We start from the raw sequence: 16,355 nt of genomic DNA, 5'->3' as shown, positions 1-16,355 counted from the left end.
GATAGTTTCCATAATATCATATGATGAACAAGCAAAAAAATCAGTGAAGCATAGAGTATAAAATGAAAAAAAGTCATCAGTTTTAATATTATGTATATTAAATTTATGCATAATATATACTACAAAGTAAAATAACAATATTATTTTTAACCAGTAGCGGCGACAGCTTCTTCGTCATCACTGTCTTCTTGAACTTCCTTAGTAAGTGTGCGTTCTACATATACAAATGGATCAATCTTGAGTGTTTCTCGAGATGGTGGACTCACTATGAAACATCTAGAGATAAAAGACAAAAAAAATTTTGAGTGTCTAATACAGGTACAAAAAACTATTTTACAGAATTTTTTTATGCAACTTAGAATATATTAATTAATGGTAGTAGAATTAAACAAAATTATACTAATCAATTATAGACTTCAATAAATGGTTAGTAACTCTTACAGCTATTAAATTCAGATATTAACAATAAGAAAAAAATACAATACAAGCAGTATTCTTCATAGCATGCACTGACATTACCATAGAGTAAAATTTAAAGATTTCTCAACATTTTTTTAATAATAAATACTCTTTATCTTTGGTTATATTAGAAATATAAATAAGCTTGTGGTGATTTTATATTGATCGTTAAATTGTATGATATCGCGCTGGTGAATGGTAAATTTTAAAAGCATCTGTCAAATGATCCTTATAAAAATACCTTGTAATGAAAGGTCCATCCCTCTTTGGTCGTGCAGACTGGAGGTCTTTTAATAGGACTTCAATATTTTCAGCTACCAGTTTTGAATCCATATTTAACTGTAAAAAAAGTACATTATAAAAACTTAAAGGTAAAACTCCCTTATGGGGGAGGCCCATGTTCTGGCAATAGACAGAAATTATAAAAAAAGAAATCTGATTATTTTTGTAAAATATTTCCAAACCAAAACACTATGAGAGATTCTCTCCCAATATAGAATCAGGTAGAGGAGGCCCTAAAAACTATCATGGCCATCATGATTGGCCACTAACTTTAAGCTCATCTACCGTATTCACCATTTACAATTCCAAATCAAATTTAATGAAATTTTATATACATTTATAAGCTTTTTGCTCCAAATTAGATAACGATATAGGGCAAAACAAAATTTGCCCGATCAGATAGTCATCAATCAAAAACTCTTACTCTTATAGTCTTACCCGTCCAACTGGCACTTCAACAGATCCATAATTTTTTTGGTTCTCATCCTGTAATACACGGTACTGGATACCGGCTGCATATTTCTTGACTAAACTTGCTAGATTGGGATCTAAAGTGCCAAAGTGCACGTTGGGGAAACGTCGTTTCATCAATCCTCTTATTGGTACCAGCTCAGTGATTATATTTGGATGAGCAATGATATAATCATATTCAAATAGTTTGATTGTACCATCCTGGGGAAATAAAAAATTAACAAGTTAACAGAGAAAAAAATTATAGTGCATATTGTAAATGGCGTGAAGATTTTCTTTTTATATTAAGGAAATTAATGCTCAAGGGATGGGCAGCAGTGTTCCACTTATAACATCATCCAAGGCCATAATTGCAGTTGCCAAACTATCAAACGTGACAACTATTGGAAAAACCCTCCAATAGGAGGAGGCATATGTCCAGCAGTGGACAGATAAAAGCTGATATGATGATATATGTTGTAAACCATAAACAGATGGTTTGCGTACATTAAAGATAGAAGAATGTGTGTCCCAGTACTACTGTATTTACTTATCTAATGTTATTTAGGCACTAAAATTCTCGGTACCTAATCTAAACACACTTATTGAAGCTACAAAGTGGCGCCACAGATAGGTGCACTGTATGCTATGTTCTTATTTCAAATTTCTAAATTTAAGGGTACTGTGACTTAAGATCTTTTGTCTATGGTGTTGCAAGTTTATAGAGGTGTTGCTAGCTAACGCTAACAAAATTTAGCTATATCACTAATAATAATGGTACCTGAATCTTTTTCACGAGTTCAGGCCCACCAACAGTGGTGGCTCCAGCTGCCCTCGCACTGTCTATCAAATCGGGGCCTTTGCAGAAAGCGAGTATGGTGCGTTCTTCATCGCGCGGAAATACGTGTGGCAGTAGGCAGAGGCGAGTGAAACTATCTATGTACCGATTCTGCAAAACAATATATCTGTTACCTTCTTCCTTTGTGAAAGTATCTTATATAACAATTAGAATAAAAAAAAATATTTATTCAGCATTTTATATTTTATTTATAGGAATATAAAATAGAAGATCATTTATTAGATGATTACTACACTATAAGGAGAAAGAGAACTGCATCACTGCTACACAGAGTTAGGACAAGCACAAACAGCATTCTAAAAGTAATAGGCGAGAAATATAACTCGCCTATAATTAGGCAATTTATATTTCTCGCCTCTTACTTTTTACGCCATATAATTTCATTCATACGCTGATCTAATCAGCCGAATCACATTTGATTGAATTGATTTAGTTGAATATTTACTTTTTTACTAAAATAGTTTATAAGGAAATTGTTACTAACAAAATGTACCAAATTGTAGTCTGAAAATATAAATTATTATTATTATTAATCATTTGACATTATACATGCTTCAGTGAATATTGAATGGGAGTCCCTCTCAGCATATGCTGTAGTATTTGACAATACCACCGAGCTGATTTTCAGTGAGGCCGCCAAACGTGAGACAGCATTTATATAAAATAAGAATAAATAATCTAATATATAAAATTCTCCTGTAGCTGTGTTTATTACCAAACTCCTCCGAAATGGGTTTACCAATTTTTATTACATTTTGTGTACATATCGGGTAGGTCTGAGAATCGGCCAACATCTATTTTTCGTACCCCTCAATGATAAGGGTAATTTACCCCTTAATATTATTTTTTTTATTTTTATTATGATTTAGCATTGAAATATACATACAAATTCAAATTTTCACTCTTATAGGATTAACTCCTGTTGTTTAATCGCAATTTTTATATGCCGCAATAGGGTTGCAAGATGACAAGTGAATATAGTAATTGTAGTACAATATATTTTCATGTACAATTTTAGAAATAATGTATATGGTAAAACAACGTTTACCGAGTCAGCTAGTAACTTCATAAAAATAGTGTTATTATCTGTGATATTATGAAATAGAAATATATTAGTTGGGTCCAGATTTGATACATGTACCTGGGTCATATTGATTGGGTATTATACATTACTATATATTACCATTCTCATTCTGGTAAGTTTGATTGTGATTGAAATGGAACTAGATTGAGAGATAGTATTAATATACACATTGTTTCTTAATACCTACCTAATATATAACAGAACAATATAACTTATTTTAATGGATGAAAATGGAATGGTGACCCCACCTGCGCTATCAGTATATCTGGTGAGGTACCAATGATAGATGACAATGAAAGCAAGTCAGTAGATAAATTCAAGACAGCTTCCAGGGGAAACCCTGTGATATATGAACCCTTTTATAGTGTTAGGGTCACATTTGAATCATTTTAATAGATTAAAATAAAACAATACAAACTTTTTTAACAGCCTCCATATTGAGTTCGACCCGAGCATATACCAGTGCATCTGGTACATTATACATAGTGGGGTGGTGGGTCTCTTGGTGCGCTCGCACTGCTTCCTCAGCAGTGTACACCACCCATCGGTAGTATTTCATTGGGTAAACATCATCTTTTGCTTCTGCTTTATAAGTGTCATCCAAATGTTTGTTTATATTTACCTTTACTGATCTGAAATTGAATTTAATTTTAATTTATATCTGATATTCAGCTATCAATCTGCCAGTCATTGATAGGCGAAGTTAAGAATTGAGAAGTTCAATTTAAACTTTCAAATTTCATGCATGCATGCATGAAATTTGAAAGGTCTTGGCACTCCATTCTCTCTGCCTACCCTATAAGACGTTTGGTGTGAAGAATGATAGTAAATAAAACATAGAAGTATTACATTAGTAATATTAGTATCATCAGCCAGTGGTTTTTAAAGTTATATAGTATACAATTGAGTAAAAATTAAAAAGTAAAATAATAAAACTTACCTATCTTTTCCTCTTTGATTATGGGGTATGAAGCCAACTTTTGTGACTTCCACTTTAACTTTTTTTGCTTTAGCCTTAGCTCTGGTACCTTTTCTAGCTGCATAGAATACTGTGGCTGTATGTAAATTTCTCTGTAAAATAATATATGTCTGAATAAGAAATATGTATTAGATTTCAGAATTTTTAATTTACAAAGTTTTACTCATTTATTCAGTTTCTAGAGAGAATTATAGTTTTGAAATATTAAGTCACTGATAAAATTAAACATTTTTTTTTTATTTCTACTAAATAGATACAAGTTGATACATCTTTTTCATTGGAGGATATGGATAAATAGGTAATTTTTAAATAAAATTATCTAAAATATGTTAGTACTTACCACAGTTGTAGTGTTTATTTTATAAAATGATAAAGTATTATTGAAAAAGGAACCTGAAATGAAAAAAAGTAATTGGGTATTATGTATTTTTCTTATGTGGGGATAAAATCACTACAAATTGGTTCACTCACGGAATAGTGTTCCAGCCATTGTATATTTTTATAATAAATTAGTTGTCTTAAAATTAATATTTTATTAGTGATTATTTATTTTTAGTTAGGTAAGTTTAATTATTGAGGTTATCCAAAGATTTTGTTTTTTTTTTAATGAAAGTGCAGAGCAGTATTCTTTATTTTACAGAGTAAGATGCGAGAAACGTAGAAAAAGAATTGAAGTTGTTACTTCTTTCTTGTATCACGTACACAATAAAGATAATCTCTGTAAACTTTTAGGCACTTTATTGTTTTACTTGTAATAATTTATTTTTACAGTAAAAGTGCATTGACTGCATAGTTTTGTAACTTAGCCTTATACCGGTGACATTTAATTAATTTCTTGTTTATGGTATATCAAGACGCGAGAGACGACGGAAAACGTCAAAACAAATTGTTTTTTGTAATCCAACTGAATATTTGTCCAATACAAATTTTAATATTTCAATATCATAATGAATTAATAATTGATAGAGCTAATTGTATGCATATACTATTAAATATTCTTATCCAGAATGGAGAGGGTAAACGGTATTTTATTAGTGATATCGTTATGCGCTTTATTATGGGGTGTGGCCGGTCAGTACGAATGGCAGTTACGAGACGCTTTTGATGAAATTCGAGGCAAAATGGATAAAGTTACATCTGATAACTGCTATATCACTTATTTGGATGATCTGTATTTGCCAGAAGACTCCGTATCTCACCGGCCTGACGTGAAAGAGATCAATATAAATCCCGTGTTTCCTAATCGCACCGCAATGCTTCATTTACACAATATGGCTATGAACAGAGCTTTTTTCTGGAGCTATATCCTCCAGTCACGGTTTATTCGGCCGGCTATCAATGACACCTATGATCCAGGCATGATGTATTACTTTCTTTCCGCTGTCGCCGATGTATCTTCTAATCATTATATCAACGCTAGTTCTATCTATTTCTCACCAAATATGTCATACACGTCATCTTATAGAGGATTCTTCAATAAGACGATGCCAAGATTCGCCCCTAGAGCTTACAGGGCGGACGATTTCAATGATCCTGTTCATCTTCAGAAAATTTCTACTTTAAATACATTGTATGTGGAGGATTTAGGTGCTTTTGATCCAGAAAGTTTGTCAAAAGATTATACATCTGATTTCTATCGTACAAATGAGTGGTACCATCTTTGGTTACCTGACAAAGTAGATAAAAGGCATGATACTAAGACAACATATCAAGTGGAGATCAGATATGCCAATAATACAAATGAAACATTTACATTCCATGGACCTCCTGGAAATGATGAGGTTTGTATTTATAAAATCTCTCTTTTCATTTAAGAGTTTCCTCTTGTCGGTGCAACTAATTCATGCATCTTCTTCTAGCCAGTTCTATCCCAGGCCATATCCTTGACCTCCCTATACAACATGACACCTTGTGTTTCTTTTATCTATCCCATGTAGTTATTCCTCGGTTTTCCCCTTCTTCTTTTGCCTTCTATTTTTCCTTCTACTATATTTTTTAAAAAATCATCATGTATAAGATGGCCCACCTCTTCTATTTATTTTTCTTTCACTCTATTCTTCCCCATTTATTGCTTTATTTTTACAGTAATGGAAAAATATTGTATTTAATTATAAATAATTAATATAATTTATTATAAGTAATATAAATACTATTTATTTTATTTATTATTTATTGACTACATTACAAAAAAAGTCTGGTATAAAATGTGTATATAGTTTTCATATTTTTATTAGTTTTATGTCTCTATTAGATTTTTTTAATGGATGAAAATGGGATAGTAACCCTGGTTGCTCTATCATGGCTCTATAGGCTGGCAGGGCACCAGTGATGAATAATAGGTGACACTGGAAACATTTATTGCAAATTTACTATGTCAATTTTCTGGAGGAACCATATGGAGATTAATCTGATAGGATGTATTGTTAGCAATTTGACTGTATTAGGATTTTGAAAGTCAGTTCACACACTCATGAATACATGTTCAAGTTTCTTTGTTAAATATTATTATTTTCTTTCAGAGTCCAGGGCCAGTGAATTGGACTCGTCCATATTTTGATTGTGGAAGGTTGAACAAGTGGCTGGTGGGAGCCGTATCTCCTGTTGCTGATATTTACCCTCGCCACACACAATTCAGGCATATTGAATACCCTACGTAAGTATCAGTATCACTACAGCACATATTTCAAATCTGCCTTAATCGTCCAGCTGAGCAGCTGATCTTACATAGCCAATCTGGAAATCCCTCAGTAGACTGCAAACACAGGATAGCCCTTGCAGGTACAGCTTAGTAAAATGGATGTTATTTCTTGGGTGGCCTTTGACGATGTAAGCAATCACAGACCAAGTCTTATTATACCTTCTGTCCTGTCTTTTGTGTCCACCTCCTGTCCTGTCTTTTGTGTCCTTCATCCGACATAAAGCAGGACCTGATTGAGGCAATCACCTATGCTGTAGTGTTTGTTAAGTTCTGGTCCAAATATATTTAGGCTACCTATAAACTTTTAAGAATTCTACCCTAATTCTGTCACTACATGCTTCCATGCTTTTTTTGTTTAAAGATTCAAATTAAAGGGTATTATGACTTAAAAAATGACAATATTGAGTTAAAATACCCATTATCTTCTACTATGGTTGTACTACTACTACAATGGGACGTAAGTTTTGTTGTCATTTGGGAACAAAATTGCAATCGAGGTCCTTTAAATTGCTGTGTGGTCCGGGCATAGAATGGGCCACCGCTTTCTTTTACCATGGGTGTTGTAAGAAGTGACTAAGGGGACTTAACGGTTAAGGCAGGGGCAGCAGTGTCCCTTTTAAAACATTATCAAAATCCTAAGTGCAATTATTATCCTGCCTGCCAAGCCTGGTAACTACAGTCAAAACCTCCCAATAGAGGGAGCCCAATATTTAGCAGTGGAAAGATAATGATTAAATGATTTGAATTGGGTTCATGAACTAGAAGACTTTTTTAAAAGAAATCTGTATATCTCATATTTATTTGTGTGTTAATAATACATTGTTAATAATATATATGTAGATGTATATAGCTTTTTTATTGTATTATATATTCAATTTTTTACTGGGTATTATTTAGTTTATCTTTAGCTGTATGGTTATTACCCTTGTACATTCTACAGTTTTCTTTCAGCTTCTCAAAGGTTGACTGTAAGAGATCCCTTTATGGGATAGGTTCACCATTGTATATTAAATCTTTTGATGTATTCCCTATTAATTATGTACAATAAAGGTTTTACAATACAGTACAAATACAATACATTTTCTTACTTCTTTTCAGGTATACAGCAGCTGTTGTGATGGAAATGGATTATGATAGAATAGATATAAATCAATGTCCAATTAGTCAGGGGAATGAGGGACCAAACAGATTTGCGTCTACTGCACGATGTAAAATTGAAACTACTGAGGTATGTGTTTTATTTTTATAGTAATTTCTTATTTACTCTATTAGTGACAATACCGTGTCATTACTCTTTCTTATCTTTTGATAGCAGAATCTTTTGCAGAAAACAATACAGACTATCTATCTATCTAGGAGGAAATGGTACAGTGTACTGATACTATAGGAGAAAAATTATCCCCCTGGGTTATCGGTATATACTGTCGGGACACCAGTGAAGGATGATAAGTGAAAATGAAGCAGCTGTTAGCCCATCATGAAAAATTCACCTATGAATTAATGGTGATGGAATGGGATGGGATGGTTTCCAGGGAAAATCGCGACGAGGTTGACCTGACCATGTGGTTCTCCCTGGAAACCATTGAGGTTAATTCTAGTGGAATTCATCACGATGAGCTAACTAACCTTCTTTCATCGTTATATGTCATAACTCACTGGGGCCCCGCCAACGTATGTCGATGGCGCAGACAGGGTTACCATTCCATTATCACCCATTAAAAAACAAAGCTCTTGTGTTCTGTCAGTGAACATATCCCGGTCACGCGTACGAAGTCACGTCTAAAAGCTAGTTTACAATATTAGTAAGAATTATTCAGTAATTGGCTGTATCCCGCGACTTTGCTCACTTGAATATATACAGTATCTTATGTGCTATGTTAGGATATTACCTATTCGTGTATCAAATTTTATTCCAATCCGTTCAGTAGTTTTTGCGTGAAAAAGTAACAAATATTCAATCCTCTCTATAAACTCTCGCATTTAAATATTAATAGATAAATAATGAGGAGAAAGGGATTGTTAATATTGCAGACTACCAGCCCTATTGCTAGCAATATACCCTGTCAGCTTGACCTCCAGTTGGTCCTCCCTGGGAACCATCGTGCTGAATTCCAGGTGTATTCATCACGGTGGGTTAACTGTTCTGCCTTTTCATTCTTACCTATCGTAGCTCACTGGTATTTCGCCAGCATCATCCGTTAGCGCAGGTGGGGTTACCATTCCATTATCATCCATTAAAAATAACAAAAATATAATTAAATGTGTATGATCAGTGTGAGCCACTACATGGGTGGGGCTTCCGCCGCGGCGGCTACCAGTGCCGCTGTGCACCCGGCTTCCGGCTGCCCAGCATCGTGCGCCGCCCATACCTCGGCGAGATCATCGAGAGGGCCACCTCTGACCAGTACTACAACAACTTCGACTGCCTCGAGATCGGATGTGAGTTGACTTTACATAATTATATGTGTGTATCACATTCATAAGTATGTGATAAACTTTTACTTTCATATTAAGAAATAAGATGGATTTTTTTAAGCAATTTAGAATGGCGAACAAGCGAACGGCCTACCTGATGGAAAGTGATAACAGAGTATACTGTTTCACCCATGATACCCCCCATGTGTTACCATTCCTGAGGACTCTGTTGTTATTCCTCTGTACCCTGTAAATTCACTGCCATATCTCACCCTTCAAACTGAAACAAAGCCATACAAACAACTGCTTCACGGTAGAAACACGAATGGGACAGAGGTGGCCAAGCAAATGACTTTTGTACAGTCTCACTCTTGTGAAAGTGGCCTTGGTTATCATATTGAACGGTGTTCTTGTATGCGACAGGGGTGCAGCGGTTGCCGGTGCAGTGGGAACGTGCGGAGCCGTGGCTGCGGGCGCTGTACGTGGACCGGCACGCCGAGTACGTGAACGCCACGGCCGGGCCCGCCGCGCTGCACACGGAGAAGGTCAACGTCTACGAGGTGCTCAACTTCATCCGGGGGGTACAGCCCTCTAACTGCTCCAAGTAAGGCTTCTAGTAATGATTATCATCATCATTGTCTCAGTCATTTGACGTCCACTGTTGAACATAGGACTTCCACATAGTTTGGGAGTTTTACCAGTAGCTGCCACGCTTGGCAACTGTATTTAGGCCTTTGGAAATGTTTTAAGAAGGACACTGCAGTCCATCCCTCGCCCTCCTTAGTCGCTTCTTACGACACCCACGGGAAAGGAAGAGGTGGCCACTCTATGCCGGGACCTACACCTTTTTAGGGCTTGTTACGTAATTATGTAGCTCACTAAAATAATTTTTATACTCTTATTTTTTTTTATGGGTGAAAATAACCCCGCCTGCGCTAACTGCGCATACGCTGAGGGGGCCAGTGAAGGGTGATAGATGAGAATGAAAACAGGCCAGTTAGCCCATCATGATGAATTCATCAGGAATTAACCATGATAGTTTCCAGGGAGAACCGCGAGGAGGCCGACCTGGTTGGGTATATTGCTAGCAATGGAATTCTCACTCTCCATTACTAACAATCCCTTTCCCCCCTTGCTTTTGTTTTGTGACGATGTAACGGAATCGCAATTATTTTTACAGATACAACCCTTCGGATTTGTACCTAAACGGAGACATAGCATACGGGAAAGAAGAACAAATGGAAAACCAGGCCAAAATGGCGCTGCGTTTGGCCAATTTTATTAGTGCATTTTTACAGGTAATTTAATTATTTTAATTTTTATATGTAGGTCTTTTTTTTATATTATTTAACGTAATTGTTTGTACGTATATCTATACATCTATACTAATATTATAAAGCTGAAGAGGGAGACTTTGTACAGAAGTCAATTGCTTGGGTACCTCTGTCCCATTCGTGTTTCAACCGTGAAGCAGTTGTGTTTGCATGGCTGTGTTTCGGTTTGAAGGGTGGGATATGGCGTGAATTTACTGGGTACAGAGAAATAACACCCGAGTCCTTAAGAATGGCAACGCATGGGGGGTATCATGCGCGAAAAAAGTATACTCTGTTATGTCCACGGTACTGCTCATGTCTATAGGCGACGGTTACCATTTTACATCAAGTGGGTCGTCAGCTTGTATGCCATTCTAAGTTGTATAAAAAAAATTACTGCACATCCTATTGACTTACCAGTCAACCTGTAAATGCCAGATGCCATGCCTGAAATCAGAAAATGCCTATAGCATTTCTATGTTCTCTCAGTTTATTCCTCCTTATTGTATTGGTCAGGTGTCGGACCCCACGGAGGTGTTCAGCGGCACTCGCGTCGCGGATAAACCTCTCACCGAAGATCAAATGATTGGCGAAACTCTTGCCATTGTGCTCGGCGACTCGAAGATTTGGTCTGCAGGTCAGTTCCAATACTATACAATCGAGAAAGAGGGTCGTAGGAGGGGGAGGGGGAAGGGCTTGTTAGTACTGGGTACCAGCGACTCAATTGCTAGCAATATACCCTGTCAGGTCGACCTTCTCGCGGTTCCACCTGGAGGAGAATTTATTACGATAAGCTAACTCATTTGGCTCTCTCGAGCAGGAGTTTCTAAACTTAAGATAACGGGAGGACCACCAAATACCTTTTATATTATGGAACCCCATATCAAACGATAACAAATCAAAAACATTGTTAGACGACGTACTCCAAAATGATATCACTTAGTTCCACTAGTGTTTTTATATTTATTTACATATTAAAGTTAATAGCTATTAAACATTACGTCAAAAGATATAGGAATGGTATAAAAAATTCAAATAATTCTTTTTTCAAATATACTATATGGCTTCTTACCAGCCATTACCACTGTAATTTAAGTAAGAACAAAAACTTTTATTAGAAACTTTTCAAAAGTATAGCACTTTATAGTTTTCTTTAATTTTTAATATTAAGAAGAAATTGTTTCACTGTATAAATAATTTCGCGGAACTCTGGTAACTTTTTTACGGAACCCACATTAGGAATCGCTGTTCTAGAGAAACAGCAAGCAAATTCCACGATGGAATCGACATCGCTAGCGAATCCGTGAGATAGAATGAGATAGCTACGTCGGATGTCTCATTCCAACTTATGGACTCCCTTTCTATAAAGATTCCATTGATGAATTCGCTTGTCACTTGTCTAGGGGGGGGGGGAGGCTTTTTCATCGTCACCTATTATCCTTATTACTATATTATTATGGGTGTCGTAAGACGCGTCTAAGGGAACTAAATAGTCGAGGGATGGGCAGCAGAGTCTTAAAATATCACCAAAATCTAACAGTGGTTGCCAACCCGTCTGTCAAGCGTTGCAACTAGTGGCAAACCCCACCAATAGAGGGAGGCCTATGTTCATCAGTGGACAATTATCGGCTGATATGATGATCATGAAGCTTGAGTTTATCGAAGTGTGATAACGTCGCAATTTTGAAAATCTGGTAATTTTCAAAAACAATTTGACAATTTATAATGTTTCTGATTGTTTATTTAAAAAGCGCTCTGCTAGCGAACATTTGCCCTGTATAGGTAATAATATTAATATATAATATTCAAGGTTTTATATATATATATACCTTGAACTGCTCCCTGTTACAGGTACATTCTGGGATAGAAATAAATTCACCAACCGTACATTTTTCGCACCGTTTGCATACAAGACCACGTTGAATACGAGGAAATATAAATTGGAGGATTTGGCCAGACTGAACAAAACTGGTAAGAGTTTCTCATTTCGACTGGATATATATTTTTTTGTTAGACTTTTATGCAATGTCTTCAGCAGTTTCTAATTCAAGGTTTTTGTCCTCTAATTTTAAGAGTGAATCCTTTTTTTTATACTTCTTAGTTTTGCTTTACCCCCATAGGGCTTGATTTTTAAATTTATCCATTTACACAATATAGGTGCAGAAGCAATCTGCAAAATTTCAAGATTCTAAATTCAGTGGTTTTGATTGTCAATCAGTCACTTAACTTCCTTTTTTGTATATATAAATATTACCTTTTCACATTCGCTTATTAAATTTGCAGAAGAGCTATACACAAACAAACAGTGGTTCCAATTCCTCAAACAACGCTGGTCGACCAACTTCGACGGGCTCGAAGAAGTCTTCCTCAAGATGAAGATTAGGGACAGCGAGGCGGGAACGTATTTGAAACGATACGAAAGGTATCACACGTCGTACAAGGCGGCTAATCTGAAGCACGGACATTGGACCAGGCCGTACTACGACTGCGAGGGACACCTGAAACAATGGGTTATCACATATGCGGCTCCATTCTTCGGATGGGATAATGTTAAAGTGAAATTGGAATTTAAGTAAGTGCCTATAAAGTTGTTTTTACTAATTTAATTACTGAATGCCTCTATATTTTTTTATGTGTTGCTATATGTATATATCTGAGGAATTGTTCGGATTGATACCTGCTGCTGATTTTCACCGTACAACCCGCCACAAACTAAAGTTTCATCCCAATCATCTGGACGAGTGGCGGTCTTCCACCGTGCGTTTTTCAAGGCACTTTCTTCCACGCACAACCATTCTGTGGAATCAACTTCCAGCAGCAGTATTTCCGAACCGATACGACAACATAACCTTCAAGAAAAGAGTATATTCCTTTTTAAAAGGCCGGCAGCACACCTGCAATGCCGCTGGTGTTGTGGGTGATCATGGGCGGCGGTAGTCACTTACCATCAAGTGAGCTGCATGCTCGTTTGCCCCCTGTGTTGTAAAAAAAAATGTTTTATGCTGTATCCCGTGACTGCCCGTAGTCGTATCGTGTTATTTAAAAGCATATATATAACCTTCCTTCAGGAATGAGCCATCAAGAATGTTAGAAGAATTTCTCAAATCTGACTGGTATTTATATAGATTAGCGCATTTAAACTCTTCCGTTTTATATATTTACAAGTTTTTACCCGCGACTTTGTTCGCGTGACTGGAATACGTCCATTGACGGGGATAGCGGTTCGATACCGCTTGCAAGCCTGGGATCATCGACAATTCTCATAGCTCGTTGTTGCACTGAGTCGAAGGGTTCAAGCTGGTATCTAGGTGCTCCCGCCCATAACTGACAGCAATACTCCATATGGGGCCGGATACATGAAGCAACGTCATGGGCAACTCGAAACACACTGTGATTCCCACGGTAACTGTCGCTAACGGTGTTTGTTTAATTTTTATGGTTTTTTTTCCAGGGGAGTCGTAGCAGTAACGATGCCTTTAACGTTATTGGACATCAATCAATGTCCGGATAAAAATCAAGTGCCCAACGCTTTTCAGGGCACAGACAAATGTGACAGAAGCTCTTCCTATGTAAGTATTTCCAACTAGTTTTGACACGCGACTTCGTCTGCATAATGATTGGCCAGGATGAAAAGTGGCCTATGTCCTTCTCCATCCTAAATAGTAAATCCAAAATAAGTAATAGTATGTTATTGTATCAACCATTAACTGTCCACTGCTGAGCATAGCCTCTCCCATTTTTTTTTTTAATTAATGATAATGGAATAGTAATCCACCGCCTACGCTATCGGTATACCCCGGTGAATCTGTCATCTTTCACTGGTGCCTTACCAGGTGAGGATGAAAGCAGGTCAGTTAGCCCATCCTTGCGAATTGCACTAGAATTAACCACGATGATTGACAGGGTATATTGCTAGTAATGAGGCTATTTGACCCCATTACTAACAATCTCTTTTTCCCCCTGACAACCGCAGTTAGACCTTTAGAGATGTTTTAAGAGGGATGTTGCTGCTCATTCCTTCACCATATCTTAGTTGCTTAATCACCCACGGGCAAGGAAGGGGTGGCCTATTCTATGCCGGGCTACCTACACGGTTCTGACAAGCATAAAATCATAAAAATTAAGAGTGCAATTCACTAGACAGACATTGCCTTATTAGCAATGGGGTCTAACTGACCCATTGCTAGCACCCTACTAGGTCTGCTGCTTTCATCGTCACCTATCATCCCTCACTGGTGCCCCGCCAGTGTATACCGATAGCGCAGGCGGGATTACCATTCCATTATCACCCATTAAAAAAAATAGTACCTACATACCTGCTTCTTTATTGCCGACTATTCTATTTACCTGCCAATTATACATCGCTTTAAGTCCCGATTGTGTATTTTAATATGTGTAACAACACGAAAATTTAAAATTAACTATAACAGGATCCTTATCTTATTCCCCAGTGCGTGCCCATCCTCGGTCGTGGGTTCGAAGCCGGCGGCTACAAGTGTGAATGCCTCCAAGGCTACGAGTATCCGTTCGAGGATCCCATCACATATTACGACGGGCAGATCGTGGAAGCGGAGTTCCAGAACATCATAGTTGATAAAGAGACACGTATAGACATGTTCAAGTGCAGGTTGGCCGGTGCGGCTGGCATACAGGGCAGTTTTGCAATAATTGTAGCGGTTTTGTTCCTGTTATTAAAAATTAGGTAAACAGAGTTTGTCCCGGTAAAAAATCGTTCCAGTAATAGTTTGTTCCGGCAAGAGATCGTCACAGTACTAGTTTGTTCCGGTAGGAAATCGTCCCAGTAATACTTTGTTCCGGTAAGAGATCGTCACAGTACTAGTTTGTTCCGGTAAGAGATCGTCTCAGTAATAGTTTGTTGCCGTAAGAGATCGTCCCAGTACTAGTTTGTTCCGGTAAAAGATCGTCCCAATAATAGTTTGTTCTGGTAAGGTTTGTTCCATGTAAAAGCTTGTTCCAGCACTGTTTGTTCCAGTAAATATTGGGTGTTTTTATAATTTAAGTGGAGACTATTGCAATAATATTATGGTCATGTATGGTCAATTATAAAAACGCTCATTAGGCGACAGTATTTCGTAATAAGGAAGACACCTCAGCATATTTACTTTTAATATAAAAGACAATATTTTGAAAAATATAGTTAGGTAGATGTCGTGGCTGCTAGTTTGTGAACTGGAAAGTATTATACATATAAATGTTCCTATTGAATCACTCTATCTATTAAAAAAAACCGCATCAAAATCCGTTGTTTAGTTTTAAAGATCTAAGCATACATAGGGACAGACAGACAGGAATCGACTTTGTGTTACACTATCTAGTGATAATACAAGCGTAATGTAAGTTATAAATGCAAGGGGGGAAATGATCACAATTTTTAATCTTTATATTATAATATTCTCGACGGTTGGGTTTGATAACACAACATTTAAAGAATTTTTTGTTCTTTTTTTAATTTAATTTGCGAATTATTGCCTATACAGCATATGTTAATTATATATAACTTAAAATTATTTAAAAATATTGAAATTAGTACTTGGGTTGAAGTAAATGCAGATTATTATAAGGTCATTATATATATATATATATATATATATATATATATATATATATATATATATATATATATATATATATATATATATATATATATATATATATATATATATATATATATATATTGCACAACTAGCGGCCCACCCCGGCTTCGAACGGGTGGACATTTTTACAACATTTTGATAAGCGGTTATTGTGACATAACGATAATAGTTGGACATATAGTATCGCGAAGTTTTTTGTAG

General features: G+C 36.4%; 2 protein-coding genes across 2 annotated transcripts; one reads left to right on the top strand and one right to left on the bottom strand.

Annotated features, from left to right (window-relative positions):
• Window positions 1-76: 76 nt before the first annotated feature.
• LOC113518888 (50S ribosomal protein L1) lies at window positions 77-4,736 on the bottom strand. The gene is made up of 8 exons (XM_026903913.3): window positions 4,585-4,736; window positions 4,454-4,506; window positions 4,075-4,205; window positions 3,553-3,766; window positions 1,973-2,140; window positions 1,180-1,413; window positions 701-798; window positions 77-276 (listed from the first exon to the last, which is right to left on the bottom strand). Exons 1-8 carry the CDS (start codon window positions 4,601-4,603, stop codon window positions 147-149), a joined length of 1,047 nt encoding a protein of 348 aa, XP_026759714.2. The 5' UTR covers window positions 4,604-4,736; the 3' UTR covers window positions 77-146.
• Window positions 4,737-4,950: 214 nt separating this feature from the next.
• Window positions 4,951-16,150, top strand: LOC113518934 (uncharacterized). The gene is made up of 11 exons (XM_026903969.3): window positions 4,951-5,894; window positions 6,633-6,766; window positions 7,910-8,039; window positions 9,085-9,250; window positions 9,650-9,830; window positions 10,407-10,524; window positions 11,056-11,176; window positions 12,391-12,510; window positions 12,823-13,111; window positions 13,991-14,108; window positions 14,991-16,150. The coding sequence occupies exons 1-11, from the start codon at window positions 5,121-5,123 to the stop codon at window positions 15,243-15,245; spliced, it is 2,406 nt and encodes an 801-aa protein (XP_026759770.1). The 5' UTR covers window positions 4,951-5,120; the 3' UTR covers window positions 15,246-16,150.
• Window positions 16,151-16,355: the final 205 nt, after the last annotated feature.

The sequence above is a fragment of the Galleria mellonella genome, unplaced genomic scaffold, assembly GCF_026898425.1.
Source record: "Galleria mellonella isolate WM207_F2 unplaced genomic scaffold, CSIRO_AGI_GalMel_v1 utg44, whole genome shotgun sequence".
NCBI classification, from domain to species: Eukaryota; Metazoa; Arthropoda; class Insecta; order Lepidoptera; family Pyralidae; genus Galleria; species Galleria mellonella.
The sequence above is the reverse complement of the archived record's forward strand: the minus strand, read 5'-3'. Positions and strand labels throughout refer to the sequence as shown.